This window comes from Platalea leucorodia, assembly GCF_965183815.1.
Source record: "Platalea leucorodia genome assembly, chromosome: Z".
In the NCBI taxonomy this organism is placed as follows: Eukaryota; Metazoa; Chordata; class Aves; order Pelecaniformes; family Threskiornithidae; genus Platalea; species Platalea leucorodia.
Genome location: NC_138858.1, coordinates 87,953,683 through 87,981,068, shown reverse-complemented (window position 1 = coordinate 87,981,068; position 27,386 = coordinate 87,953,683). Strand labels below are relative to the sequence as shown.

The following is a 27,386-nucleotide window of genomic DNA, read 5'->3' as shown; positions in this document are numbered from 1 at the left end:
AATCAGGCAGCGGCGTGGCGCAGGCGCGCGGGGCGGGGGCGGGGCTGTGCGGTCGCCCCGCCCCGAGCCCCGCCCCCCGGCCTGCCGCGTGGGCCCGGCGCGGGGCGCGGCGGCTCCCGCCGGGGCGGGGCGGGGCGGAGCGGAGGTGAGCGCCGGGCGTGGGGGCCGCGGGCCGCAGCTCAGCCGCGCTGCCCGCTGCCTCGGCGTCCGCGCCGGGAGAAGCTGCGGCGTCTGGTTTGGGTCCGTGCCACGCGTGTCCCCCGCGCCTCGCCGGCGGGGGGGCGGCAGCGCGCCCCGGGCAGCCCCCGTGCGAGCCCTGAGCTGCGGCGGGGCGGCGGGCGGTGGGGCCGGGCTCTGCCCGCAGCTCCGGCGGGGGCGGCGGCAGCGCCTCTGCCGTCCTGGGCAGGGCTCCCCCCCGCTGCGGGGAGGGAGCTGGGGAAAAGCTGCCGCGCGGCGCGGGTGGGCGCCGGGAGCGCGTCCGCCGCCGGCGGGGGGCTCGGCGGCGCTTCTCACCGGCTGCCCGCCCTGCCCCGGGTTTGTGCCGACCCCCGGCCCCGCTGGCGGCAGGCGAGAACCTGCTTTAGGATCAGGTACCGCGCCTCGAAGGGGACCGCAGGCGTTTTTCCACGGAAGGAGGTCGTCGGGAGAACCCCCGGCCGATCCCGGGCTGCGCTGGGGCGGCTCGGAGGCTCTCGGGCACTCGGTCCCCGGTGGCTGCGAGGCTGGCGTGAAGCCCTCAGCGAGGCCTCCTCGGTGCCCTTTGGGAACGGCGGTATCCTCTTTTCTTGGCTGGGCTTGATGTCCCGGTCGCTTCTCGCTGGGGAGGTGCTGGAAGATACAAAGCACTGACAGAGCGCGTAGTGTTACTGTGTTTTTGTTGCGGGGTTTGATTAATTTCAGTAGTTTGGTAGTAAATAACAATGGTTCATTTTTATTTTAGTATTTGTATTGTACCACAAAGTTTAATGGTAAGGCTTATTACAATTTAACCCGTAATGATAAGCCTGCAAAAGGGAGAGGAACAGCCCAGAGAAAATGCTGAGCTGTTTGCCTGCTTGAAAGGGTGTGAGACTAAGTCTTCCCCCCAAATTCTGCTCAAAACTCTCCCTCTTCCAGTGTCAGTGTCCGGTTTCCATGGCATCACGATGTCCGAGCTGGGGATGTCATGTTGGGGGGAGGTTCAGAGCTGCTCAGAGCCCCGCAGACCGTAGCTGTGAGGGATGTGGCACTGCTGCCACGAGACCTTCCTTCCCAGCAAACTGCGTGGAGTGCTGCTGCGGGGCTGTGGCAGCATATCTGTATTTCTTGCAGTAAAGCGGGGGATTCCTCACTGGGTACCCAGGCGTTGTGTAGGACCCTAGGACAAACTTGAAACTCAGTTTCAAGGCAGGTCTGTGCTTTCTTGAGCAGATTCCCTCGTGACAGTTGCAGGATAGCTGGAAGTCAAGATGGCTGCAAGGAGAAGTAAAATTCGCCGTGCTTGGTCAAAGAGTATTGTTCAAAGCACTAAGTGCTTGCCTGCCGTGCCAGCATGCATCCGTGAGAGAAGAATGGAGCCTGGTTCCCGATTGCTTTTAACAGCACCATATGTGAGATGAACTCTGGCATTAGAGGGTAACCACCGTCCTCGTTGGAGCACGTTTCCCAGCACGTGAGTGGGCATGAGCTGGCAGTGGTGGGGATAGGCAGGGGCAAAGCCAGAACCACCCGGCGCGGGGTCAGAGCCGCTCCTGCCAGCAAAGGGTGTCCTGGGCGCTCAGCTGACCTGAAGCCGCCCCATGGATGCGCATGCTTTCTTGTGGTGTTTGTAGGGCTCCTACCACACCAGAGCACTGATCTCTGGCTGCTGCACGCTGGATAACGTGCACAAAGTGGGCTGCTTCGGGGGGGTGCTGACGGATGGTGGAGCTCCCTGTTTTGCGTTATTGTCTTTTCTCGTCACTGATAGTAACACTTCTGCTCTGAAATACCAAGTGGTAAATTTCGTGAGGTGCCTCCCTGTTTAGTGAAGCTGCTTGTCCAGTGCTTTGTGGAGACTGGTGGGAGGTCACTGAGCACATGGGGCATTGGGAGACTTGCCCGCCACTGGATGCACCAGAGGGGGGGGACCAGCGTGGGAAGTGGGGGCTGCAGTCCTGTGATCAGGAGGGGCATCGTGCCATTGGCAGCCACCATTTCTCAGGGTGGGACATGGGGAATGATGCTGGGCATGTGGTGGCATGAGCCGGAGCAGAGGGGCATGGTTTTGCATGCCCTCAGCAGCAGCGGCCTCATGCCGAGGTGGGATAAGGTGTCTGGGGTCCGTTATGAGCTGTGCCCGCTTTGCTGGCAGGGCATTGCCAGCAATCATGCATGCTTTCTTCTCAATCCTCCTTCTGCTTGGAGGGTCCCTCTGGTGTCCCCGGGCGCTGGGCTGCAGGATGAACTCAGCCTCCGGAGAAGGTTTCACGCCTTTCCTAACAAGCCCTATGTCGCAGACAGGACCGTCAGGCTGGGGTTGGGGACTGGCAGCCCTCTCTGCCCCACAGCGTGACCTGGCCAAACTCGCGGTGGCTCTGCGTTGCGCAGCGTGTGCGCCCATCCATGCCTTCCACTCACCAGAGGTGCGTCTGCCCTCGCGCCTGAGCCGCCTCGGCAGCCCCTTGCTTCATGCCGCCAGCTGGGAGCTGGCAGACGGCTCTCCCAGGGAGGCAGAGGCAGGGGCTGGGACCCTCCACCAGCCCCTCAAAAGAATCCTGCCTGCTGCTCAGCAGTTGCCCTCGGCTCTGCCAAGAGACGTGCTCTCCTGGGAGGCTTTGGCCTCACCTTCGCCCTTCCTGGCTGCCAGCCGCAATTTGTCCAGAGCTACACTGCAGCCTGCCATGCCGGCAGCATGTTTCCGCCGCTGGACTCGCCACAGGCAGCTGCCTGCTCCTTCTGCCTGTCTGAGTGCGGGGTTGTCCTGCTGGGGCGGGGAGGGCAGGGCCATTGGCTCCCCGCTGCCGCCGCCTTGCCCAGCGGGCTCAGTGCAGCGCCGGAGGGAAGCGTCGCGCCTGCTGGGGCGGCTGGTGAGACCCGCTGAGGACCCGCTGTCTGCCAAGGACGGACAGAGCGTATTGGGGGGACACTGTGGCAGGGGACATGACGATGCCACATGCTGCCGGGGACAGGCAGATGTGCTTGTTCGTGCACAGTCTTTGAGTCCCAGGGTTAAGCAGTGAAGTTTTAACCACCCCGAAAGAGCAGAGACCTCAGAACAGCCTGTTTGGGCGTTGCTGGCCTGTGAGCAGGGCTAGCAGGAGAGGGAGGGAAGGAGGGAGGCCTGCGGGTGATGGTGGAGGGAGCACACCGTAGGATGAGTGCTGAACCCCACTTGGTCAGAGCCTGTGTCTCTGCCTGGGGTGTGCCAGCCTGCCGCTATGGGCCTGCTTCTGTACAGCTCTGTCCCTGGAGAGGTATGTCCGGTGGGGACCTCCATGTCCCTATCGACACGGGGTCCCTGCCCTGGCTGAGCCTCGCCTTCCCCTCCGTGCCCCACAGGCTCTCAGGGCTCACCGCTGACTCTGTGTCCCATCCTTTGCAGGTGCTGATGGAGGTCGGTGGCCTGCCGGTGGAGCTGTGGCAGCTCATCCTATCCTACCTGCGCCTCCCTGACCTGGGCCGCTGCAGCTTGGTCTGCAGGGCCTGGTACGAGCTCATCCTCAGCCTGGACAAAACGCGCTGGCGGCAGCTCTGCCTGGGCTGCCTCGAGCACAGGCACCCCAACTGGCCCAACAAGCCCGGTGTGGAGCCGTGGTCCTGGAGAGAGGCCTTCAAACAGCACTACCTGGCCTCCAAAACCTGGACCAAAAACACGCAGGACCTGGAGTCCTCCAACTGCCTCTCCCTCTTCCGGAGGAGGAAGGGCCGGCGCCAGCTCTGCGTCGGCGCAGGGGGTGAGTTTGGCAGCCTCCGGGCCGCCCTGGCCGCTGCCAGCCCCTACGACCGCCTTGTGTTGCTGCCTGGCGTGCACGAGGAGCAGGGCGAGGTGCTGCTGAAGGTGCCTGTGGAGGTTGTGGGGCAGGGCAAGCTGGGGGACGTGGCGCTGCTGGCGAGCATCGACCAGCACTGCCCCACCGCCCACCTCTGCAACATGGTCTTCATGCCGGCCCGCTTCACCTCGGTGCTCTACAAGGTGAGGCTCGGCGGAGCGGCAGCGGTGGGGATGGCGAAGCCACTGGGGCGTCACAACCGAGGGGGTTCCCTAGTCTGCGGGTATCTGGAGAGCATGACCGGGGGTTTGTGGGACTCCCTAACGCACAGAGGCTCAAGGGCTTTGTCCTCTGAATGTCTCTGCTTCATTACAGATCGTGACAAATGCCACACAAATGGCCACTAGCAAGTCTGCCTTTGATTAATAAAGCAAATATATCAGGCTATTACAAATTACTATCAGCAATCAATAATACAATATCAATCAATAGTATGGCAGCAATCAATAATAGAAATAATGGTATAGCAACAACCAATACTATAGCAACAACCAATAACAGCACCAAACAAGTAGGTGTATACTATTACAGCTTAGTGCAAACTTATCACCAATACAACAGCAGATATGCTTATGATAGATTACTTATAGGGATATATAGTACTGTCCTGGTTTTGGTTGGGATAAAGTTAATTTTCTTCCTAGTAGCTGGTATAGTGCTGTGTTTTGGATTTAGCATGAGAGTAATGTGATAACGCACTGATGTCTTAGTTGTTGCTAAGCAGTGTTTATACTAAGTCAAGGACTTTTCAGCTTCCCATACTCTGCCAGTGAGGAGATGCACAAGAAGCTGGGAGGGGGCACAGCCAGGACAGCTGGCCCAGCCTGGCCAAAGGGCTATTCCATACCATATGGCGTCATGCTCGGTATATAAACTGGGGGGAGTTGGCCGAGGGGCAGCAATTGCTGCTCAGGGATGGGCTGGGTGTCAGTTAGCGGGTGGTGAGCGGTTGCATCACTTGTTTTTACTGGGCTTTGTTTTTCTCTTATCATCAATCATCATCATCATCATCCTTCTTCTTATTATTTCAATTATTAAACTGTTCTTATCTCAACCCATAAATGTTCTCACTTTTACTCTTTCAATTCTCCTCCCCATCCCACTGCGGGGAGGGTGTGATCGAGCGGCTGTGTGGTGCTTAGTTGCCAACTGGGGTTAAACCACAACAGTCCTTTTCGGCACCCAGTGTGGGGCTGAAAGGGTTGAGATAAGAACAGATCCGTTCAAAGCGTGTTAAAACAAATGTGTGATAAGCATTCATTATATTAGTTTAATGGTCACTGGTCACGACGTTAATTCATTTGCTCTCAGAGTTGTTGGGCTTGCTGTCAGAGTTGTGTTAGGTAGCACCTTACTTGCTGTGGTACTGTTTATCACCTCTGGGAGTTGGATTAAAGTTATCACTTTGCTGTACTGTGTAACGCTGGCTCACGGCATGATAAAATTATCGGTCACGAAATTGTACTCAGCGCTGCCGTCATCCCTGTACTTTGGGAGCATTTCTCAGAACTATTAATAATGACACTTTTTACTTCTTCTCGTCTGAGAGCCAATCTACAAGCTACCTTCCTTCACCTTCCCCTTCTCTTCCAGGCCGATTACAATAGCTCTTGAGAATTTTGAGTATCCTTAGGATGTTCAAACCAGCATGTTCCTATTGCTGTGTCTCCTGAATGTGTTTCAGGCCTTGTTTAAGGTTAAACAGCTATTTAAGACTACTACCCAGAGATCTGCCCCGAGGGTGGATAGTGTGTAGGGTAGTATAGGCAAGTACCTAGGACAGTGGGCACCTCCAGTGTTTTGGAACTTCACCCCTAAGCAAGTGCAGAACCCTGAAAAACTAGTAAAATATTTGGAAAGAGTATGCTGCCATTCTGGCAATTGCAGAGAGACACAAATCACCGCAGTGTGCTGGGGCCTGGCCCATGCCTACCGAGCCCTGTGCAACAGTATTCAATACCCTCAAGGCGAAGAGAAGGTCGCTGGATCTGATGACAAAACGACAGGCGCTGCAACTACTCCAACCCCTGCGGCAGGCACCGCGGCTGAGCCAGAGAACCAACCCATGCCAGTATCAGTCACCCCTATACACAAGAAGAAACATTGGAAGCGCAAGTCAGCTCATTTAGTAAGGGAAGGAGAAGCTTCTTCTAAGAGGGAGTGGGAGGAAGAAGTGGACGAGGCAGACTGCTCCGAAGCAGGGCCATCATGAGAACAGCAGGAGGAAGAGATGCAGCTGCTGCCTGGGGAGGAGGAAGAGGAAGAACGCATGAACAAGGCCATAACCACCCGATCCCTATCCCTGAGTGAGCTGTGAGATATAAGAAAAGATTTCAGCTGTCGTCCAGGCGAGCACATTGTCACCTGGCTGCTCTGATGCCGGGGTAATGGGGCCGGTAGCCTGGAATTAGGGGGTAGGGAAGCCAAGCAGCTGCGATTCCTTTCTAGGGAAGGGGGCATTGACAAAGCAATTGGAAAAGGGGCAAAAGTCCTCAGCCTGTGGAGGCGACTCCTTTCAGGTGTGAAGGAAAGGTTTCCCTTCAAGTAAGATGTTATATGTCACCCAGGCAAGTGGACCCAGTTCCCCCAGTACCTGAAGGAACTAGCGATGCTGGAGGTGATTTATGATGACCGGGACAACAAGCAGCTATCCAAAGATCAGATGAATTCAATTGCACGTGACCCGTGTGGTGGAAGTTTGCACGGAGTGCACCATCGTTGTATGCCAACTTATTGGCAGTAATGACCTGGAAAGATGGAGAGGGACAAAAGGTGGATGAATTGGCTGGCCAAATCCGGCAATACGAGAAAGTCTCCCTTCCTCCTTTGTCTCGGCTGTGGAGAAACTGGTCCAGCACCTGAAAGAGGATAGATCCGGCTCCCCACCTGTATGGACCAGTATGTCAGCTATTAGGAGTAAGCGTTCCTCTGCTCAAGAGGGAGGATATAGGGGATACACACTACAGGCCGCCCTGTGGTTTTTATCTGGTCCAGAGTGGGATGTGCCCGGTGCAAGGGCTGTGCCCATGGGCTGTGCCTCCAAAAACGAGACCTTTCGTGTCATGAGTGACCTCATGAGGTTCAACAAGGCCAAGTGCAAGGTCCTGCACATGGGTCGGGACAATCCCAAGCACAAATACAGGCTGGGGGATGAAGGGATTGACAGCAGCCCTGAGGAGAAGGACTTGGGGGTACTGACAGACGAAAAGCTGGACATGAGCCGGCAATGTGCGCTCACAGCCCAGAAAGCCAACCGTATCCTGGGCTGCATCCAAAGCAGCGTGGCCAGCAGGGCGAGGGAGGGGATTCCGCCCCTCTGCTCTGCTCTGGTGAGACCCCACCTGGAGCCCTGCATCCAGCTCTGGGGTCCTCAGCACAGGAAGGACATGGACCTGTTGGAGCGGGGCCAGAGGAGGCTGCAAAAATGATCAGAGGGCTGGAGCACCTCTGCTGTGAGGAAAGGCTGAGAGAGCTGGGGTTGTTCAGCCTGGAGAAGAGAAGGCTGTGGGGAGACCTGACTGCAGCCTTTCAATACTTAAAGGGGGCCTACAAGAAAGATGGGGAGGGTCTTTTTAGCAAGGCCTGTAGCAACAGGACAAGAACAAATGGTTTTAAACTAAAGGCGGGTAGATTTAGACTGAACACAAGGAGAAAATTTTTCACGATAAGGGTGGTGAAACACTGGAACAGGTTGCCCAGAGAGGTGGTAGATGCCCCATCCTTGGAAACATTCAAGGCCAGGCTGGATGGGGCTCTGAGCAACCTGATCCGGTTGAAGCTGTCCCTGCCCATTGCAGGGGGGTTGGACCAGATGGCCTTTAAAGGTCCCTTCCATCCCAAAAGCATTCTGTGATTCTATGATTCTATGAGTCAGCCCATCATCAGTTATAATCTAAGGTTTCATTTCCTTTTTCAACGTTTTATTACGTATTAAGTCTGAAAGTCCCCAGGAGAAAGATAATGCACTGGCACGTGGTGGGAAAACTGAGTTGCGAATCTGCTGAGAAAGTCCCTGTTTGTCTGCGGCCACGTGTTGGGTTGCTGAAGCGCACACGTGGTGTCTTGCTCAGCGATGTCTCCTGCATTGGGCTGGTCAGCGTGGCTGCGTTTCACCTTTCAGGCTGTTGCTCTTGTCTCCGTGTGCAGCGGGGTGATGGTACAGCCCTTCAGCTGCTGTCGGTGGAACAAGTGTGTTTCCTCACAGATCTGTCAATGAAAAACAAATTAAAAAAGCAAACTTATGCCAATCCTTCTGGCAGTCATCAAAACCTTGCAAGTTGCAATTTCAGAAGGACTTTCACAAGCAGCCTCTCAGAAGCTGATTTGATTGTGTCCCTTTTAATTATCTTTTTTTTTAATTAAAAAAAGGAAGGTACGATTCAGTCTGGAGCAGGCTAAGTGGTCTGAAAGGATTTCTGTGTGGTTGTCTTTGGGTACAAAGAAATGCATGTCAAAACCCATTTGCAGTATGACCACTTCTGACAGTGCTCAAGGCTGAAAACAAATGTTAGGATGGTGTGTTGGCTACAAACTCCAGAAATCTCTAAAATTGCCTCAGCTTACCCGTCACAAGCTATTCATCTGTCTGCTTTTAATGTGGTGCACTAGGCAATTGAGGGATAACCTAGGAAGAGAAAATAACGATTTAGGAGATTCCTAGTCAAATTAGGAGCACAGTGAAATTCCAAGCACACTACCCAGCTTTTCTGACCTGGCCTCTCTGTACCTTGTATTTCTGTTGTCCTTTTCTGCAGATAAGCAGAGACTTGCCCTGCCGGTGCAAGAGGGAGATACTTGGCCATGCACAACCATCCTGGTGGTTTGCCAGCACCCATAAATTGCTACATGCATTGCCTAGCAAAGTAGGAAGGCCATGGTAGGGATGGCTCACAATTCTGCAAGTACCGGCAAGTCAGATGGGAAACCACAGCCAGGGGACAAGGAATCGATGGTGTCTCCCCTACTGCAGTGTCACAATGTAATGCCTGTGCAGCAGCATGGCACAAATTTTTACTTATTTTGCTTTGTGTTTGACACATCATGGGTGCAGCATCCTTCCACCAAGTACGCTAACAGCTCCAGGGAGAATTGTAGCTCTCCAGACCAACCAGGCGATGTTTGATGTCGTCTCACCTGCCGCTTCACCCAGTAAACCCCTGAGTCCATTAATGATGCCAGCTGGCAAATACATGTCTCTGAAGGTTGCAGACTCTTCCGTGTAGAGAGCGTTGCTAAGGTTTAGTGATCTTGGCACACCTAGGCCCTGTCTGCTCCCGCGTGTGACTGCTGGGCCTTGCTGAGACTGCAAAGCTGTGTCTTGGCAGGGAAGTTAAGGAAATGTTGCCAGCAGGGAAGAAAGTCAGCAGGTGTCACTTGTTGCAAGATACTTGCTAACTCAGCTTGCAGCACTGCATCTGTACCTATGTGAGCTTATTGCATCTGTGACACCTGAACACATATTGTGTTTGTGAGCGTAAGCTTGTTTGCTGTGGAAGGACTTCACGGTACATCCAGGACTGCTTTTTCTTGCTTTGTGCAATGATCTCACCTTGTGCTTACTCTGCAGACAACCTCAGGCTATGTCCAGTTCGACAATTGCAACTTCGAAAATGGGCAACTGCAGATCCACGCGCCAGGGACGTGCCAGGTGAAGTTTTGCACCTTCAGCCAGTCCAGCATCCACCTCCGCAGCGTGGCCCTCTGTGTCCTGGAGAACTGTGAGTTCACCGGCAGTGAGAACGCCTCTGTAACTGTAGAGGGCTGCCCAAGCTCTGACCATAACTGGGCCTGCAAGTACCTGGCCGTGCTGGCCAAGTCCTGCGCAGCATCCATGCGGGAGCCCGACCCAGCCAGCTGCGCTGTGGCCAAGCGGGATGGCTGGGGGGAATCGCTGCTGGGGCCAGTGAGAACATGTGAGATTGTTGTAGGGGAAGAACAAAGCAGCTTCCTCTCTGCTGTGGGTGGTCAAGCCCCGCTTGGCTCAGCCCAGGAGGATATTGAATTTGGAGAGAACCTGCGGGCAGCAAAGGAGGAGGAGTACCCAGCCCTCGACTCAGACTCCAGTGACAGTGACTTATGCAGTGACGATGAAGAGGATGCTCAGGCTGCGTACAAACTGCCCTACCAAGCCCACAGCCTGAGTCACACACTTGCCGGTGTTACGCACAGCAGGCTTCAAAGCAACAGACTTCTTGCCCTTCAGAGGGACCTTAAGCTCAAGTCTCTGCAGCAGGAGCTGCAGCAGGACAAGGAGGCCCAGTCTCTGGCCAACTCTCTGCAAGGCTGCATCATCCGACAGTGCCTTTTCAGGGACGGGAAGGGAGGAATATTCATTTATTCACGAGGGCAAGCAAAACTGGAAGGAAGCATCTTCAGGGATCTGACCTATGCAGTGCGCTGCATACAAAACAGTAAGGTGCTGTGAAGACTGCTGCAAGCCCTCTTCCCTCTCCCTCCTGCTGCACCAGCTCCTTTCCTGTGCATAGCTTGGGTTAACCAGCCCAAGTGAAGGGCAGGTCACTTGCAGCCACCTGCCTTCTGCATGCAGTAGCATTGTAGTTGCAATTGGAGGCGTTAACTCGTTGGCATGCTGGGGTTGGGTAGTGAGGGCCTCTCTGCCTGTAAATGGAACTCTTACCCTGTAAAAGTGCTGCTGGTTATGATCACCTGTGCTGCTCCCAGCACAGGCCATACCACAAACACGGGGACTTAGGGGTTGTGGTGTCAGCCCCTGGTCTTGCCCCTTGCCACAGCCTGTCCTGGCTGCTTCAGGAGAGCCTACAGGGGTATGTGCCTGCCGCAGGCAGAGATGGGGTTTAAGGAGGGATTTTGGCTGGAGACATGTGCTGGAGGCTGAACTGAGGTTTTCCCTCAGCACAGTACCATCTAACCCTGCGCTCGCCCAGAGCTCTCCACCTTGTGCCTGTGGTTCTCTTCAGACACGATGGTGGCGGCGAGGACTGGGGGAAGAATCACACTGCCAAAGTCCCCGGTGCTGGTGGTGTCAGGGGGGCTCGGGAGGCTCTTCTTCAGCCACCTGCCCAGAGCAAGGCCATTCCCACCACTTGGTCAGGGCAGCCCAGGATTTGGGCCCATTTTTCACTGTAAGACTGCAAATAAAAGTTTCGTGTAGGAATGTTTTTCCGCCCGGTTCTAGGAAAGGGCTTTGCTGTGATGGTGCTAGCTCCCCATCTGCAGTCCCCACAGAAGGACTGCAGAGTGCTGTTGCCTGTGCCCTGCAGAAATGCTTTGCTTCTTGGGAGTGGAGGACGGCTCCTTTCTTTCCACGGGATACTGGTACCAGAGGTGCCCTCCCAAAGGCCGCCCCACGTATGCAGAGTGGCGGCAGGAGGGAGCAGAGGCACCTCGTGTGGCTCCACCGTGCTGCTCAGCCCCTCTGAGCTGCTCAGGGGCTGTTTTTCGGACGAGTTAGGCTAGCAACAAATGGAGGTCCAGCACTTTGGACCACATTCTGTTTTTATGCCCCTTGGTTTGCTTCCTGTTCGATCAACAGCCTGGTTTTAACTGGTAGCAAATGGGAGGGAGATGACACCAGCCCAGCTGCTGCTCTCAGTGAGAATTTGCTCAGCTAGGAATTAGCCCAGAGGCTCTTGTCGAGAGGTGGGTATCAGAGCATCAGGCAACGGGAGACAGTGAAATGCTTGGCTGTGAGATGGGGGCAAGGTACAATGTGAAACAGGAGCATGGCGGAGCTGGCAAGGGCTCAGTGTCCTTGCACAGCCAGGACCCTCCGACGCAGGGCAAGCCTGGACCAGGGTCTGGTGTGTGGGACCCAGCTGGAGCGGGCGCCTGGGTTTCTTGCCTCCTATAGCTACCTCCCCAGGCTGCCAAGCATGACTGATGAAGACAGGCAGCTGTCAAGCTCTGCCGAGCTCCACGTTTAGTCAAGAGATTGAATGAAGCACCTTTCTGGAATGAGCAAATAAAAGGAAGTATAATTTAATTACCTTCTGATCTGTGTTGCTCGTTGAAATGGGATATGCAAAGGCAATTTGTAGATTATTTCTTAGCACTCGTACAACATGGATTTAGGACATGATTTTGTATGGCTGGAAAATATTAGATTGCTGCTGCGTAAATATTTAACTACTTATTTGCTTAGAGGAAACTGGGTTGTCATGAGCCGTGTCAGTAATTTCAGTTTGCTGGCTGGGCCATTTCTAGCCACAAATGGCAGGATCTTTGCTCTGAAGGTGCAAATCGATGGACAGGTCATGTGCTGAGCGTGTATGCTGTAGCACACTGGCCCAGTCAGCTTCATGAGAGACTCATGGGAGGCTCTGTGGCATTTGACGTGTTGCCTCCAAGCAGCTCTGTGCAGCAGAGAGTCAGGAGGCAGCCTGTTGCCAACTGTGTACGGAGACGATGCCGATGCGAATGGGGACTGCCTGAGTGGCAAGGGGGCAGGTCTGTTGTACCACGAGCGGTGCGGAGATGGGACAGGGAATGACTGCTTGCTGTTGCTGATGGTGTGCAAGCACAGTGCAGTGAATAAAGCCATTGGGCACACCTGAACACGGGCTTTGTCAAGCGGAGGAACATGTTAGGCCAAGAGGATGTCTTTGCAGCACCAAGCACTGCAGGTCCCCATCCCCAGGCAAACCCATGCCAGTGGGTAATGCCCAACAGGCTTAACCATAGCACTTGTCCACACTTCCTTTCAGGTGTCCCCTGTGCTTGGCACACCCTGGGTTGCAGGAGAGGCAGAGAGATCATAGATGCACAGAGGCTGCAGAAGGGAGAGCTATACCCTTTGGTCATGTCCTCTTCCTCGTCCTTCTAACTACAACTACAGGTGCTTCTCCTCTTCCCTGCAGGTTATCATGCTGAGGAATGACATCCACCATTGCAAGGCATCGGGGATATTCCTGCGCCTGTCGGCAGGAGGCCTGATTGCAGACAACAACATCCATTCGAACTGTGAGGCCGGAGTGGACATTCGTAAGGGAGCCAACCCCCTTGTGCTGGTATGTACCCCTCCAAGCTGTGCTGGAGGGCAGCACACTCTTTCTCTCACCTGCTGTTTCTCTCTGAGGGGCAGCAGGGATCCATCTCCCAGTATAGAAAACACTGACCTTTCTGTTAGCTTTGCCCTTCAGCCTGTTTCTTAGGTTTTTGTTGATGAATTAGACTACAGCTAACTCCAAGGGCAAGGCACAGCAAAGTACTGCCTGATGGTACATGCATGGTCTCCTGCTCTGATGGTATGTGTCTTAAAATGGCTTTACATAGAGGGGAGGGTAGGGAGATGTTCCCCTATCAAATAAACACCCCTGTGTAATGAGTGAACTCGTGCAAGCAAGGTAGTAAATTGGCACTGTACTGTAAATTGTTTCTCCCACACTGGGAATCGTGTTGTCTACCCTGGGAGGGGTGTCTCAGCTCTCTGCTCAGCCTCAGGCAGGAGGGGAGCAGCAGCCCGCTCTCCAGCAGCACGGCTTTTCCTCCAAATCAGTAGTGTCTCTAGCTGTGCAGCGGGTGACGTTGTCCCTGTTTACTGAAGGCTGTGTGTGTAGTCATCCTTGGAGGAACTGGGGCTTCATCATGTGGCGGGAGGCAAAGAGGTAGATACTACCATCCGAGTGACACTGCGGCTGCATCGAGCTCTCCATGTGAGCTCTGCACAGGAGATGGGGGCAGGCAGAGCTGTGGCCCCGTGGAGGAGGAGGTGGCAGCTCAGCCATGGAGCTGTGGGGCTGTGTCTGGCCTTGGTTGCAGCTTTGAGCTGCTGTTTGTTGCTTTGTCTGGTTTGGCGATCGCTACCCTGCCACTCTGCGAGAAAACGGGCCGGGACTGCTGTCCTGCTCAGAGGGTCCCAGCATACTCCTGTCCTCATGGAGAGAAGCAGCTGTGTGGCTGTTGACAGCAGTCATTCAGGCGGTGCAAAGTGCTGTCTAGCAGCTTGAGAAAAGGCGTCATGCTGTAGCGCCAAGCCCCCTGCTTGAACTCCTGCCTCCAGCTCCTGTGGGGTGCCACTGAGGGAATTTTCCTCTTGGTGGCCGTGGGGAGGTGTTGGACTTGCAGCCACACCAGCCCTGCCCAGTGGCAGATGGGCTGCAGAGAAAGCATCACCGGGTCCAGGGCAGCCCTTGCAGATGGCAGCAGGAGGTGCTGGAGGAAGAAGAGGCTGCAGGCATGATGGGAAGGAAAATTTGTCATTGTGTACTAGAATCCCAAAGAAAGGTGAAAGTTAAGTGTGCCTTGACCATTTGAGAGTGATTTCTTGGCAGCTGGATTAATTACCCTTCTGCCCTTTTCCCCAGCAGGGTTGGGAGCTGTTGCTTTTCTCTGTGGTTGCTGTCTCCTCTTGCTCACTTTTATGAGTGACCTTCCTTCCTTTTGCTTTTATTCTCTCTACATGTGCAAAAATAAAACCATAGTGCAATAAGATACACAGTGGCCTTCGCTCAGGCATTGTCGTCGTTGGCAACGGAAAAGGCATCATCCGTAGCAATCAGATCTATGGGAATAAAGAAGCTGGCATTTATATTCTGTATAATGGAAACCCTGCTGTGAGGTATGTTAGCTAGCCCTGACCTCTCTCTCTCCTCCTTTGTCTGTTAAGAACTATTCCTCCTACTGTGCACACGTTTCTTCTCTTTTTTTCTATCCCCGCCATAGAGCAGAAATAGGACCACGGTGCACTAGTGCCTTGCTGTGACTTCCCTCTATCTGCTTGCTGCGCCCAGGTCTTTGCCAAGTGCCAGTCCTGGGTTTTGCCCCTGGATCTGAGGAGGACAGAGGCTGTGTTCAGGATGAACAACTCACACATATGGTGCTTTTTGCAGGAAAGGGAGTAACGGACCTCAGCACTCCAATCATTGTTACTCCAGTTCACCTTTCTGCTTTAAACGCCTGGAGCTACAGAGTTGTGTGTGTTTAATACCCTTCGGTTTAGATGTTAGTATTGGTGTCTGGCAGGCTTTCTTCAGGTCAATGTCATCAGCTTTACCTGGTGGTATCAACTGGTAGCAATGAGCCCAGAAATGAGATAGCAGCTGGAGCATGGTATTGGTTGCAGATGTGAGGGGCATCTCGTCTGTACTTTCATCCCTTCCTGCCTCTCACCATGCCTGTGGGTGCTAAGGAACAGGCGTGTGACAACTCACTGTGGTGCTGCAGAGCAGGGTAGGGCACAAAGGGAAGAAAATAGTTGCCCTGGGTCAGACCTGTAGCTAGGATGTGACTATTCATGCTGGAATTGATAATTAACAGTGCTTCAGCTTCGAGTCCTGCAGTCCTAATGAAAGCGACATCTTGCGGGTTCATGATCTGTGTGCTGGTGAGGTTTAGACAGACTGCCCGTATGGACACTTAAGAATGCGTTACCGAGGCACTTAGTCTAGGTTGGGACCCAGAGAGGAGAAGTCTGCACCAGACATCCCAGCCCTGAAAACACAGGGGTCAAGGCTGGGCTTTCCAACACGGGATTATGAAAGTTCTCTCTCAGAGAGGTATTGATTTCTGAGAAAAGCCGTGTTGTAATGGCAGTGCAGAGGAAACACACTGCTGGATGGAGATTCACTAGATGTCCTTCCCTCCGTACTTTCTCACAACATCGTTTGCAACCCCAGCTTGCACCTTGTGACTGACGTATGACCATCCGTGCTTGCTGGCATGTAGGAGATGATGGGGAGGAGGCAGGGAGGAAGCTCAGTGGGAAGACACCTTTTTGTCCTGACCAGCTGCCCGTTTTGGAGGAGCTCCCCTGCTCTGTCCTGTCTTTTGGCTGCGCTGGCTTGAGGCGGGCTCCGGCGCTGGCTGAGGCTGCGCGCACCGGTGCTGTCCCAGCAGTGCCATGTGCAGCTGTGCCGAGCATGGGGCTCGACGGGGGCTGTTGGCATGGCTGGATCTCACCGACGGGATGGCGTGTGCAGCTGTGGGCAGGCAGGGCTGTCAGAAGGGGGACGTTTATGGTAGGAGTAATGTCCTTTGTTGCGTGCCTTTTGCACAGCTGGAAACAGAATAATGTTTTGCCCATCCCTAAGAGCTGCAAGCCCAGTTCCATCCCGTGTTGCTGCCTGCAGCTGCCTGGCTGGGGGACAGGTTTCGGTGGGGTGTTGTGAGGGGTTCCGTGCAGAAAGCAGGGGGGTGTCCTTCTGAGAAGTGTGCCAGGGACGTGGGTGCTGAGTATCATTTTTAAGCATTATACAGGCCCTTGGGCGTGTATGTCTTCCAGTCAGAGGTACCCTCTGCAGCAGCTAAAAAGCATTTTGGGTAAGACTGCATCCCCCACTGTGCCGAGGCTGGGAGGTGCCGAGTGTGATTGTGCCCGGTGGTGCAAGGCTACTCCCTGCTCCCCTAAGCTGGTGAGAGCAGCACTGGAGGGCACTACCCGACAGCGGTGGGACTTGGGCAGCTGAGAGCCCCTGCCTTGTGTTCCTGGGGGATTGCCTCTGGGTTGGCTTCACTGCTTCTCTTCCTCCTTACCCTGCAGCTGTTGGTGCAAGCGTGGATTTCAAGTACAGGCGCCTTGTGTGCTTTTCTCACCTGGTCCTTCTTTCTAGAGCGTGTGTCGCACCAGGCCCTGCAGCCCACAAGCAGCTTTCCATTCTCTGGGCACTGCTGATGAGCTGCGTTGTTCTGGGAGGGCGGCAGGGGCTTTCCTCAGCTGCTGGACTGAGCGGCCCTGCCTGAGCAGGCAGCCTCAGCTGCTGCCCCTAAGCAGGCAGCTGCGAGTGGAGGGGCAGCCGTGCAGGGGCAGCCATGCAGGGGCAGCCGTGCAGTGGCAGCCGTGCCAGGGCAGCCATGCCAGGGCAGCCGAGGACAGCAGAGGCACTTCTGCCCAGCGAGGTGGGGTGGCCCCCACTCTGCCTGCACTTGTCCCTGCGAGCAGGACAGCAGCATGAAGCGCTGCGCCCACCCCTTCCACCCCCCCCCCAGCATTGGCGATCACGCGTTGCTGGTGATCGCATGTCACAGGCGCTGCTTTCCCACCCTGGCTTGCTGCTGTAGAAGTGCCTCTGCTCCCTTCGCAGCCTGGGGGGAGTGGAGCTGTCTCCAGTGAGTGCTCCTGGATGGATGCCAGGGCAGAGTTGGTGCCAGGCATTGCACTCGGTTGGTATTTTTGCTTCATGATCAACCTGATTGCTCTCCCACTCTGAACCTCAGCAGCAAGCCAGAGATTTGGGGTCACGTTGTGGAGGAGGAGCTGGCGGTGGGCTGGGGACTCCTGGGCTTTGTTCCTCCTGACAGGCAGTAGGTGGGAGCCCAGGGGACAGCGGGTGACGCCTCTGCTCAGGCGCTGCAGGGCCCACGTGTGCTCTCCCAGCTGTCGTTCCCAGCACAGTGCTGCCTCTGCTCCTGCCACTGTGTTTAACGTTTCCCACCATCACCCGCAATCGCCATCTGCGTGCTGGCTTCAGGGCTCTACTTGGAGCAGCTGTCCCGTGGCTGATAAAGCCTCTCGCCGCCTCCCTGCCTTGGGGAAGATGGGGGAAATGAGCTAAAGCCCTCACAGAGTCCTCTGTGACATCCACCTAGGTGGGCTCCAGCTGCTATATGGTGCGTCTCCCGCACTTTTCCATGGGGACACACGGGTCTGCAGCTCAGAGCCCCCTGCTCCGTGCCGCCCACAGGGATAGGGAGGCCACAGCAGCCAGTGGTGGGTGGACTGCCTCCCTGCAGGGTGTGCTGCGTGGTGCCGGCAGAGCTGAGCGTGCAGGGTGATTTGCAGAGGGACAAGTTTAATCCTGAGGAGAAGGAAAGTCCATCTCAAGGGTGGGGGTAACTGTGGGTGCAGGCAGCCAGCCGGGCAGAGAGATTGAGGTGCAGGAGGCAGCACTTGGTTCTCCCTGTCCGTATGTTCCCTGTGGCTGTGACTGTGGCTGGCCACTCCTGGAGACTGCACCCTGGCTGCACAGGCAACTGATGTGACGTGGGGGCCACTTGGATATTCATGAGCACTTCCCACTCTTTGAATGCTCTTACTAACGTGTTTCTCTGTGCCTCTTTTGTGCTTTCGCCTCCTTGAAAGTGGTTTGGCTGTCAGTAGCTCCACTCTGCTTTGCATGTACCTTCCCCACTGTGCTTCCCTCTCACTGCACTTTGCTGTGCAGCTGCGCCATGCCCAGCTCTCACTGCCGGGCACAGGCAACAGGCTGTGATGGGTAGCAAGCCAGGGAGACGGGTGCCTGTGCAGAGACCCACTGTGCTGGCATTGGTGCAAACCATGAGCAGGCAACACTGCTGCTGGTAACTTTCTTTTCTTCTCCTACGTCAGTGGGAACCATATTTTCCAGGGACTGGCTGCTGGAATAGCGGTGAATGAGAATGGGAGAGGCCAAATCACAGGTATGGGAATGAAAATGGCATTGTTATGCCCAGTTTATCTCTCTCTTTAAGCTCTGTCTGTTTGTTTGATTACAAAATTTATCTTGTTATGGTTCTTCGGTGACTTTAGGTGCAATAATCCTGTGGTTTGCATTTGCTAGTTGGCATTTCTGCCCTTGACGGAGGGAGCAAGTCTTTCTGCAGCGTGTCCTCCAAATTATTGTTCCCTTTGTCTCTGGCCCAGCTGGGACATGGAACTGTGCTCCAGAGCAATCTGCCACGTGGAGTGCATTTTTTCCCTCCTGTGCCATCCAGTTGATAAACTAAAGCTGTCAGTGATGTTTTCCTGCTGTTATGGCACCTCTGAGTGGACTTCCACTCTGCCCTACACCTCGGAGGAGAGGGAGGTGGTGGTTACTGGAACTGCTAATGACTGGTGTCCTGTGTGGGAGACCATTGCCAGGGGAATGGGGGAATGGGGAAGCTCCTGAGGCTTGGGATCTCCCTCAGGTGATGGGAGCTTTTTGGTGGGGCCAGGTCTCGGCTTGCCAGGTCTCCTTGCTCTTCCATGGGCAGGGGGCTTGTGTGGTCACCTCGTCCTCCCTGCCTGGCCCTAGGGAACGTCATCTGTGAGAACCAGTGGGGCGGAGCGGACATCCGCCATGGGGGTGACCCCATCCTCAGGAACAACCTCATCGCCTGTGGCTACTCAGATGGTGTGGTGGTGGGCGAGCATGGGAAGGGCCTCATCGAAGGAAACACCATCTATGGTAAGGAAGCAAGCTTGAGTGGAGAATGATTCTTGCCTTTTCCCCTGTCCTCTCTGTCCTCTTGGGCTTGCCGGGCTGCCCTCTACCTCCAGTGCGCTCTGGAGCTGTGGTGGATGCCCAGGAGGGGACTGGTGGTGGGTGCCCAGGAGGGGGCTGGTGGTGGGTGCCCAGGAGGGGGCTGGTGGTGGGTGCCCAGGAGGGGACTGGCAGTGGATGCCCAGGAGGGAGCTGTGGTGGGTGCCCAGGAGGGGGCTGTGGTGGGTGCCCAGGAGGGAGCTGTGGTGGGTGCCCAGGAGGGGGCTGTGGTGGGTACCAAGGAGGGGGCTGTGGTGGGTACCAAGGAGGGGGCTGTGGTGGGTGCCCAGGAGGGGGCTGTGGTGGGTGCCCAGGAGGGGACTGGCAGTGGATGCCCAGGAGGGAGCTGTGGTGGGTGCCCAGGAGGGGACTGGTGGTGGGTGCCCAGGAGGGAGCTGTGGTGGGTGCCCAGGAGGGGGCTGTGGTGGGTGCCCAGGAGGGAGCTGTGGTGGGTGCCCAGGAGGGGGCTGTGGTGGGTGCCCAGGAGGGAGCTGTGGTGGGTGCCCAGGAGGGGACTGGTGGTGGGTGCCCAGGAGGGGGCTGCGGTGGCTGGCCCAGCCCAGCGTAAGCACTCCAGAGATGGTGCTGCCAGTGCCACTGAGATGTGGCTCACGAGGAGCCCTCTACCCGCTGAGGAGACCACCAGTTTGTCTCCAGCAGAGTGCAGGAGCTTGCCTCTGAGCCCTGAGAGGGAAGCTGGCCTTGCACTGTTGCCCTCGTGCAGGACAGGGTTGCAGGAGAGGACGCGCAGTCCCCATGGGATGAGGGGAGCCATGTCTGCTGCTGTCCTGCACCCAGCTAACCTGGGGCCAGAGGAGTCTGGCAGAGTCTGTAATCTAATAACTGGGCTAGTGTCTGACGGGGGGTAAAATCCCCAGCTGATTTTCTTAGGAAGCTGGAAATAGTTTTTTTAAAGGGGTTTTAAAATGTCTGCAGAGACAAGCGCTGCAGAGAGCCCACCACTGCCAGGGTGTGGGCCCAAGTCCTGGTGAAGCTGTGCTCCTCTCTGGCCCTGTTCAGGACAGAGACAGGATGCAGGCAGTCATGTAGCATGGCTTTGTGTGCATCTGTCTGTCCATCTGTCCCACTAGTAACACTGGAGGCAGTGGTGGCCAGCGGTGCTGGTGGCCAGTGTCAGCCCCTGGCAGCAAGGGTAAAGGTACACGGATAGGGAGTTCCCAGAGGTTTCTGGAACACCAGTGGCTGGGGCAGGAGGAGGATGGTTGTAGGTCCCAGCCAACCTGGGGGTGGTGAAGCTGCAGCTCAGCCTGCATTAGACACTGGAGAATACACCTGAGCCCCCAAGGCCAAGTCTTGGGGTAACCTGGCTCAGTGCTCCCGGAGCTGCTCGCTCCCTGGCCCCAGAGACTCCCAGTCCTGGAGGAGGAGAAGAGACCAGGGCATGCCTAATCCTGGGAGCGGGTGCTGGTGGCACATTGGCTTCCAGCACTGTGGCTATCTGTCTGTGGCAAAGCCACCTGCCCGTGGAGCTGGTGGACAGGGCTGTGCCTGGTCATCCCACAGAGCCCCAGGGTGGCAGGGGTTTACCTCCTGGTTGCATGAGTTAAATCAGGGGACTTGAGCTGGGGTCAGAGCATGGGCAGTGCCAGGAGAGGGCAGCGGTGGGGAAACAAAGGCACTGGGACTCGAGTCAGCCCAGCGGGACCAAGTCAGGGCCAAGGGATTGCTGTGAGCCCCTGACATGTAAGGTTAGCCTTCACATGTGCTTAGAGGAGGATTACCTCTATCCCATCTGCACCGCATGTGGACTATCGGCTGTTTTGGGGCAGGGCTGGGGGGTCTCCAAGCACTGCTAAGTCAGTGGGCTATGCCACCCCACACTGCAGGCAACAAGGGCTGCGGCGTGTGGATGATGTCCTCCAGCCTCCCGCACCTCATCAACAACCAGATCAGCCACAACAGCATCTACGGGGTGGCGGTGTTCTGCCGCAAGGACGACACTGGTGACTACCCCCCCGGCCAGGGGGGTAACGAGAGCTTCCAGGAGGAGAGGGAGGGTGCCGGCGGGGAGAACGACCCTGACAGCGAGGAGGAGTACCTGTCTGCCCGGCATCCCATCAACGTGGCGCTGGTGGAGTTGAACAGCATCAACCACAATGGAGGTGAGCTTGGGGCCCAGGGCTCTTTCCAGGCTCCAGGAGAAGGGGTGGCATGCAGAACAGTGTGTTGTCCTGGCCGCCCAGCACCGGGGTCTGCCAGGGTCTTCCTCAGCTTCCACCAGGCCCGGAGCACCCTGGAGAAATGATGAGCTGAAACCTGAGTGTGGGTGGGTTTTTGTCCTTAAGCTCCCAGTCAGAATGTCATATTGTGACAGAGGAAACTGAGTAGCTTTTAGAAATAGAAATACATTTGTGTTCATCGTGACTGAGGCTGCAAGCTCTTAACCGATAGCTCTTCTTCTTTTTGTTTGGTAGCTGCTGGGTTGCACATCAAGAGCAGCGAAGCGCTCAACATCATCGCCAACGTAATTCACGCCAACCGCGATGGCGGGGTGGCGGTGCTGCAGAGCAGCCAGCTGACGCGCATTGCAGACAACAGCATTTCCTGCAACAGCCGGGGAGGCGTGCTGGTCGAGGCCGAGTGCCAGGTGGAGCTGCGCGGCAACGGCATCTATGAGAACAGCAGCCATGGCATCGTCTCCAAGGGAGAGGGCGTCATCGCGGAGAACGACATCATCGGCAACCACAGGTGTGGCCTTCAGCTGCTCCAGACAGCGGACATGAAGGTGCGTCTTGTGGAGAGCTGAGGGGGCACTGATTTGTGTGTCCTTGCGGCTGGGGGCAGAGGCGAGACAGAGCCTGCTGCTGCTGCCCTCCCTCCCTGGGCAAGGGGGAAGCCAGCAGGCCCCTGGCTGGCAAGCAGGACGGGAGGGACTGCCCTGGCATTGCCAGCAGGAGGAGCAATCAGGACGGTGTCCTTGACCCTGTGATTAGGTGGGCTGTAATTTCCAGGCTACATTAGAAGCACATCCAGCCGATCGAGGGAAGTTGTCACCCATCTCCTTTGCCATCGGAAGGCTGCATCTGAAATGTGTCCAGTTTGGGACCTCAAAATTAAGAGGGAGGTGGAGAAAAGGGAGAGGGTACAGCACAGAGTGACCAGCATGGGCAAGTGCCGGGACACATGACTGATGAGATGAGGCAGAGGGAGGTGGACTTGGTTAGCCTGGCAAAGAGGAGGCCAAGGAGGATCTAATGGCAGCCCACAGCTACCTGAAGGGCAGTCAGAGCCAAGCTCTTCTTGGCAGTGCCAGGCAGTACAACAAGGATTCACAGCACAAGTTGCAGTGGTTCCTGGACCTTGGGAGGTCCGCGTGGGAGACTGGGATTCTCTTGCTTCGGAGGGTGGTGCAGCCCTGGGACAGGTCACAGAATGGTGTGGGGTCACCATCCTTGGGGGTTTCTAAGCCTTGGCAGGACAAAGCCAGGACTGCTCTGATCTAGTGCTGTAGACAGTCCTATTCCAGAGCTCCCTTCCACCAGCACTCCTTAACTCCAGAGGTTTTTTTGGGCAATCATTGGGAATAGGCTGGAGGAAAGTTGGCAGAAATTGTTTAAGGGAAGATCTAGGTAGGAATTAAGTAAGCATTTGTTTTCAGTTGGGCCAGCAGTGCAAAGTTAGAGTGCGCTGCTCAGAATAAAGTCGGATTTCCATCCCTAGTGGGTTTGAAGTGTGTCACATCCTAACATCTGTCAAGAGAGTTTTAGAAGTGCTTTGTAGGGCCCAGAGGGAGGAGGTGAGATCTTCCCTAGCCTCAGCGTTGCTGGGTCCATGCTTATTATTGCTCACATGCAGCAGGAAAGCACACATGTACCAGTGGAGCTGGCCATGTTGCCCCAGAGCACTCGGTACCCACAGTGACAGGAATGTGAAAAGTCTGTGAGCAGCAGCAGCTTTTCAGGTGGGCAAGCACATAGAGGAGGGTCTTGTGGCAAGCTCATGCCATTGCTCAGTGGCAAAGGAAAGAGTATATTTTGGAAGTCCTATCTCAAGGCTGTATCCTCGTTGACAGTGATCCCCAGGTGGCATGTCACATCTATCTGATGTTTGAGCCGTGGTAAAGGACAGCTCAGTTGTCATTTCCCACATGTGGATTCACAGATGGCTTGTAGGAGAGACCTCTCTTCCCTCAGAGCAGCAAAGGGAATCCTGTGCATTTCGGTGCGATGACATTCAACAAAGTCCGTCTTCTCTCGGGCTTGTCCCCTGTATTTAGCTGAGTGGCACAGTCAAGTGGGTGATCCCATAGGCCTCTGTTGGAGATTTGCAGGCTGCGTGAGCTGTGCTGAAGAACTGGGGTAGCTGGCATCTGAACTAGATTTTTTGTAAGTTAGATGCAGTGTTCCAGCATCTAGCCAGTTCCCAAGGTTAGTACCTGGCTCAAGGTTACCTCCATTCTGTTCTTTGTTCAGGTGAAGCCATTGTGCATCAAAATGATAGATAAATGCAATTTAACTCATTGTGAAGGACAGCTAAAATGAGTATACAGAAAGCCCTGGCAAGACAAATGCTCTGCATGAGCCCCGCAGGAGCTGTGGACTCCTTTTGAAAACCATGCCTATAGAAAAACATTGTCCTCTGGACCAGAAGCTAAAAACCACTGCATTTTCCATGGTCCCAGCTGTCCAGTCTCCTGGAGCACACAGGCACGATTCACGTTGCAGGGTTCATTTGGGGAGCAGAGCGGGTGGCACAGTCCTTGTTGAAGTACTGGCAATGTTGTGGTGCTGTTGTTTCTAGTCTGCTCACTGGCAGAGCCCAAGAGGTGCCTGAGAGCAGGTGAGATGGTGTGCCGTGCTGGGTGCAGAGCAGTGCTGGGCAAGGAGCATCACAGCAGCTGTTGCTGTGGAGCCAAGGAGGAGAAGGGACCGAACTGATCTTCCAGATGATGGCACAGTGAGAGCTGTGGCCTTCTCTTTCTTGGGAAGAGGAGACTCCTAAGTGCTCTTTTTTCACATACAAAGAAGTGACAGCCTGTCAGTACAGCCGTTTGAAACCTGGAGGGCAAGGAGCAGTGTCAGGTTCATGCTCAGCAGCATCTGTGCTTGTGTTTCACCAGGGGTTTGGGTACCAGCTGCAGTGAAGCTTGTGGCATCTAGCATTGACAGCTACTGAGCTGCCAGCAGGGGCCACCAGTAAGATGTGGAAGGCTTTGGGAAAGCTTGTGTGTGCATGGCTATGGCACGTCCAGTCTGAACCCTTGGTATGCTCCCAAACTGCCAGGGAGTGCTAGTGAGCCTGTACAAGAGATTTGGGGGTTGGTTTTGTGTTGATCAAGGAGCTGCATGAACAATGTCCTTCTGCTTGGGTCATCCTGTCTAAAGCTTATTTTGCAGGTGACCAAGAACAGGATCCAGTCCTTTCGGGACTATGGGATTGCTCTCTTTGATGAAGCCAAAGGCCTGGTGCAGGAAAACGTCATTTTCCAAGGGAGATCCAAGAAATCCATTTTGCAACCAATGTCAAATGCAGAGGATTGCATCATCCAAAACAACGTGCTTCTCACCTTCAAGAAAAGGTGAGGCCCCCAGCACCACAGGGTGCAGTTGTGAGCTTGGAACCACTGTGGTGCTCCTCTGTTAGGTGAGCACCGGAGGTCTCTGCTTTGGAGCTCCTCTTCCCAGCTTCCCACACTTGCTGACCCACGGCACCAGCCCCATGTGTGTGGTGACCCACTGCAGATGAGGACTGCAGGTCAAGCAGAGCCAAAAGGTTCCTCATGGGATACTTCTAAAGCCAAGTGAGGGGCTTGGATTATTCCTTGACAGCCAGTATGGGTCTTCACAGTGTCTCTGAGCACAGGGACATCTGCCCTGTACCCCAGACAGCTCATTCTCCTGCACAGTGCTGCCTTTGAAGCCTGGCTGCCGTGTCTGTGTACTGCACTTCTCTCCCTGCAGCACGGACAACCCCAGGTTGTTTGTAGCCTGGGCCAAGAGAATTGGAGGAAGGAGGAACAGCCAGAGCCACCCCCCGTCTGCATTGTCCTTCTGTGCTGGTGAGGATGAGGGTGGCTTCAGGCACCAGATTCCACCTCCAGGTTTTTGCTACCAGAGCAATGTGAATGGCAAATGAGAAAATGGATCTTGGAGTGCTTGTTTTTTCCCGGGCATGATTTAGCTACCCTGGTCTTTGTGCCCAGTGAGAACATGTCTTCTGGTGGTCTTCAGAGGTACCTCTGTAGCTGCAAACGTCTAACGGGTATTGCAAAGCTTTCCTCAGCTGCCGGCTGTCACCCAGATCTCAAAGACTCTCATCATTATAGGCCTCGTTCAAAACAGGTCACTCTAGACCAGGCCTCTGCAGCGGATGCCTGAGGAGGGAAAACTGGAGCCCCGCCACCCATACAAGGGCTGGGTATTCAGTGGATTGTTCTTAGCTAGAAATTTGACCTTGACTCTTCTCTCGGGGTCACAAATCTTGGTCCAGTGTGTGGGAGAGGACACAGTAAAGTGGAAGACTTGCATTACTGGAGGGAGGTTAGGCCATGGAGGTGTCCCAGTTTGATGATGCTCTCACCTGGTCCTCCAGCCTCCCACGGCATGAAAGTCAAGTGCACTAGGGAGGACTCTCAGCAACCTCCTCCAGTGCCCTTAGCCCCAATATTCCTCCATTAAGGTTCTCAAATCTGAGGCCCTTTAAGCAATTCTTGGGAGGTCCCTGTGCAGGCTCTTACCCCATCCCCCAGAACTTGCAGTCACTTAGAGGTGTTAGCTGTAAAAATAATGAAAAGTAGGTTTTGCAATAAAGCAAGATGTTCTGTCTCAATTCTCCAACCATTTCTGTCCCACTTGAGTTTTGGAACAGGCGTCGCATGGTGAGCATTGTGCGCCTGCCAGCACTGCTCTGCCCCGTTCCTCCTTGAAGGGTGAACCTCAGGGGAGCGTTTCTCAGGCTGCTCTGGAAGCGCTGTTCCACCCCACTCACGGCCCCATGTGGGATGTCTCTCCTTTTCCCAGGTTTGATATGGAGTGCATGCTGATCAACCCCCCAGCACGGCCCCACATCGAAGGAGGCGCCCCGAGGTCCTGCACGGCGGCTGGTGGTCAGAGGGTTTCCAGCATAACCAGCAGGGTGGATGGGGGCTGCCACAACCACGGAAGCATCTTCTGCACCATTCTTTGACCAGGGAGGAGGTCTCTTCACCGGTCTGTCTGCCTGTCTTTTCTCCAGAGCTGCCGCCAGGAAGCTCTCACCGCTCAGGGACGGGGAATCCCGTTGAACTGTACTCCCTTTTTCATGAAGGATTTTGCAACTTTAGTGGCACCTCACTAAATAAAAAATAGCTGGGAAAACAGCCATTAATTTCTTCCTCTTCACCCACTGAGATCGCTGCTGGGGTAATTTACAAGCGAGCAGTTCCTTAGATGAAATGTGCTCCTGGCAGGACCACCAGCGTGCCTGGCTGGGCCTCCTCAGCCTGAGCTCTGGACAAATCTCTCTTCCTGTGGGACCGGCGGCATTATTTATTTGGGAATCACTTGCTTTGAAGCTGCTTTGTCAGTGACCATCTGGATTTGTGCCAGAAGACTCAGAGGCTGACAACATGTCCTGTGTGGTCTTGCTCAATTTCTATTTCTGCTGATTCTGACCCAGAAGGGGCACACAGACCAATGCAGGCAGACATACATATGTGCAGTGTGGGTCCCGCTAGCAGCCGAGCTCAGACGCTGTCTGCCCAGTACCTGCCCCTGGGCCCCAGTCTCCCCAGTTTCTGGCACCGAGTCATATGGGCCCCCAGAGGCTGCAGCCCCTCCTCAACAGACAGGCAGACAGACACAGACATGCACAGACAGACGGACAGAGTGCCTGGGCTCCCAAACCACTTTACCTCCTTGTTGGTAGCAGCCCCATGCAGATGCAGATCCCCACACACCACGATGCTGGCATCTGCACCAAAGGGGGAGAGAGCCCTCACCCTGGGAAGAGTTAGAAACAGCGTTTGGTGAGCAAACAGGACAGACTGCGCTCATCAAGCACAGGCATGGCCAGACCAGCATCTGTCCTTGGCCACTAGCCACCTGTTTACATGCAATGGGCCACTTTTTATCCCCTTATCCCTGTTTTCCCATGTTTGTTCTCCCCAAACCATGTCGATGCCTGCATTTCCCCACATTAGGTTCCCCCCTGGGCATCCTGCAATGAGCCTTGTGCAATCCCGGAATGCTCTTCCCCTGCGCCCCGTAGCATCTCCCGTACCCCTGGCAGCGAGCCCTGG

At 55.3% G+C, this 27,386-nt stretch overlaps 1 protein-coding gene across 2 annotated transcripts; it reads left to right on the top strand.

The window, feature by feature from the left end:
* Positions 1 to 251: 251 nt before the first annotated feature.
* Positions 252 to 27,386, top strand: FBXO10 (F-box protein 10). Of its 2 annotated transcripts, none has more exons than XM_082336205.1 (12): positions 252 to 590; positions 1,411 to 1,651; positions 3,563 to 4,153; positions 9,577 to 10,425; positions 12,848 to 12,997; positions 14,411 to 14,547; positions 18,253 to 18,323; positions 18,920 to 19,072; positions 20,995 to 21,270; positions 21,583 to 21,893; positions 24,505 to 24,686; positions 26,128 to 27,386. In XM_082336205.1, exons 3-12 carry the CDS (start codon positions 3,569 to 3,571, stop codon positions 26,291 to 26,293), a joined length of 2,880 nt encoding a protein of 959 aa, XP_082192331.1. In that variant the 5' UTR covers positions 252 to 590; positions 1,411 to 1,651; positions 3,563 to 3,568; the 3' UTR covers positions 26,294 to 27,386. The 2 variants fall into 2 exon arrangements, with proteins under 2 accessions (XP_082192331.1, XP_082192330.1); XM_082336204.1 differs by having other exon boundaries at positions 252 to 772.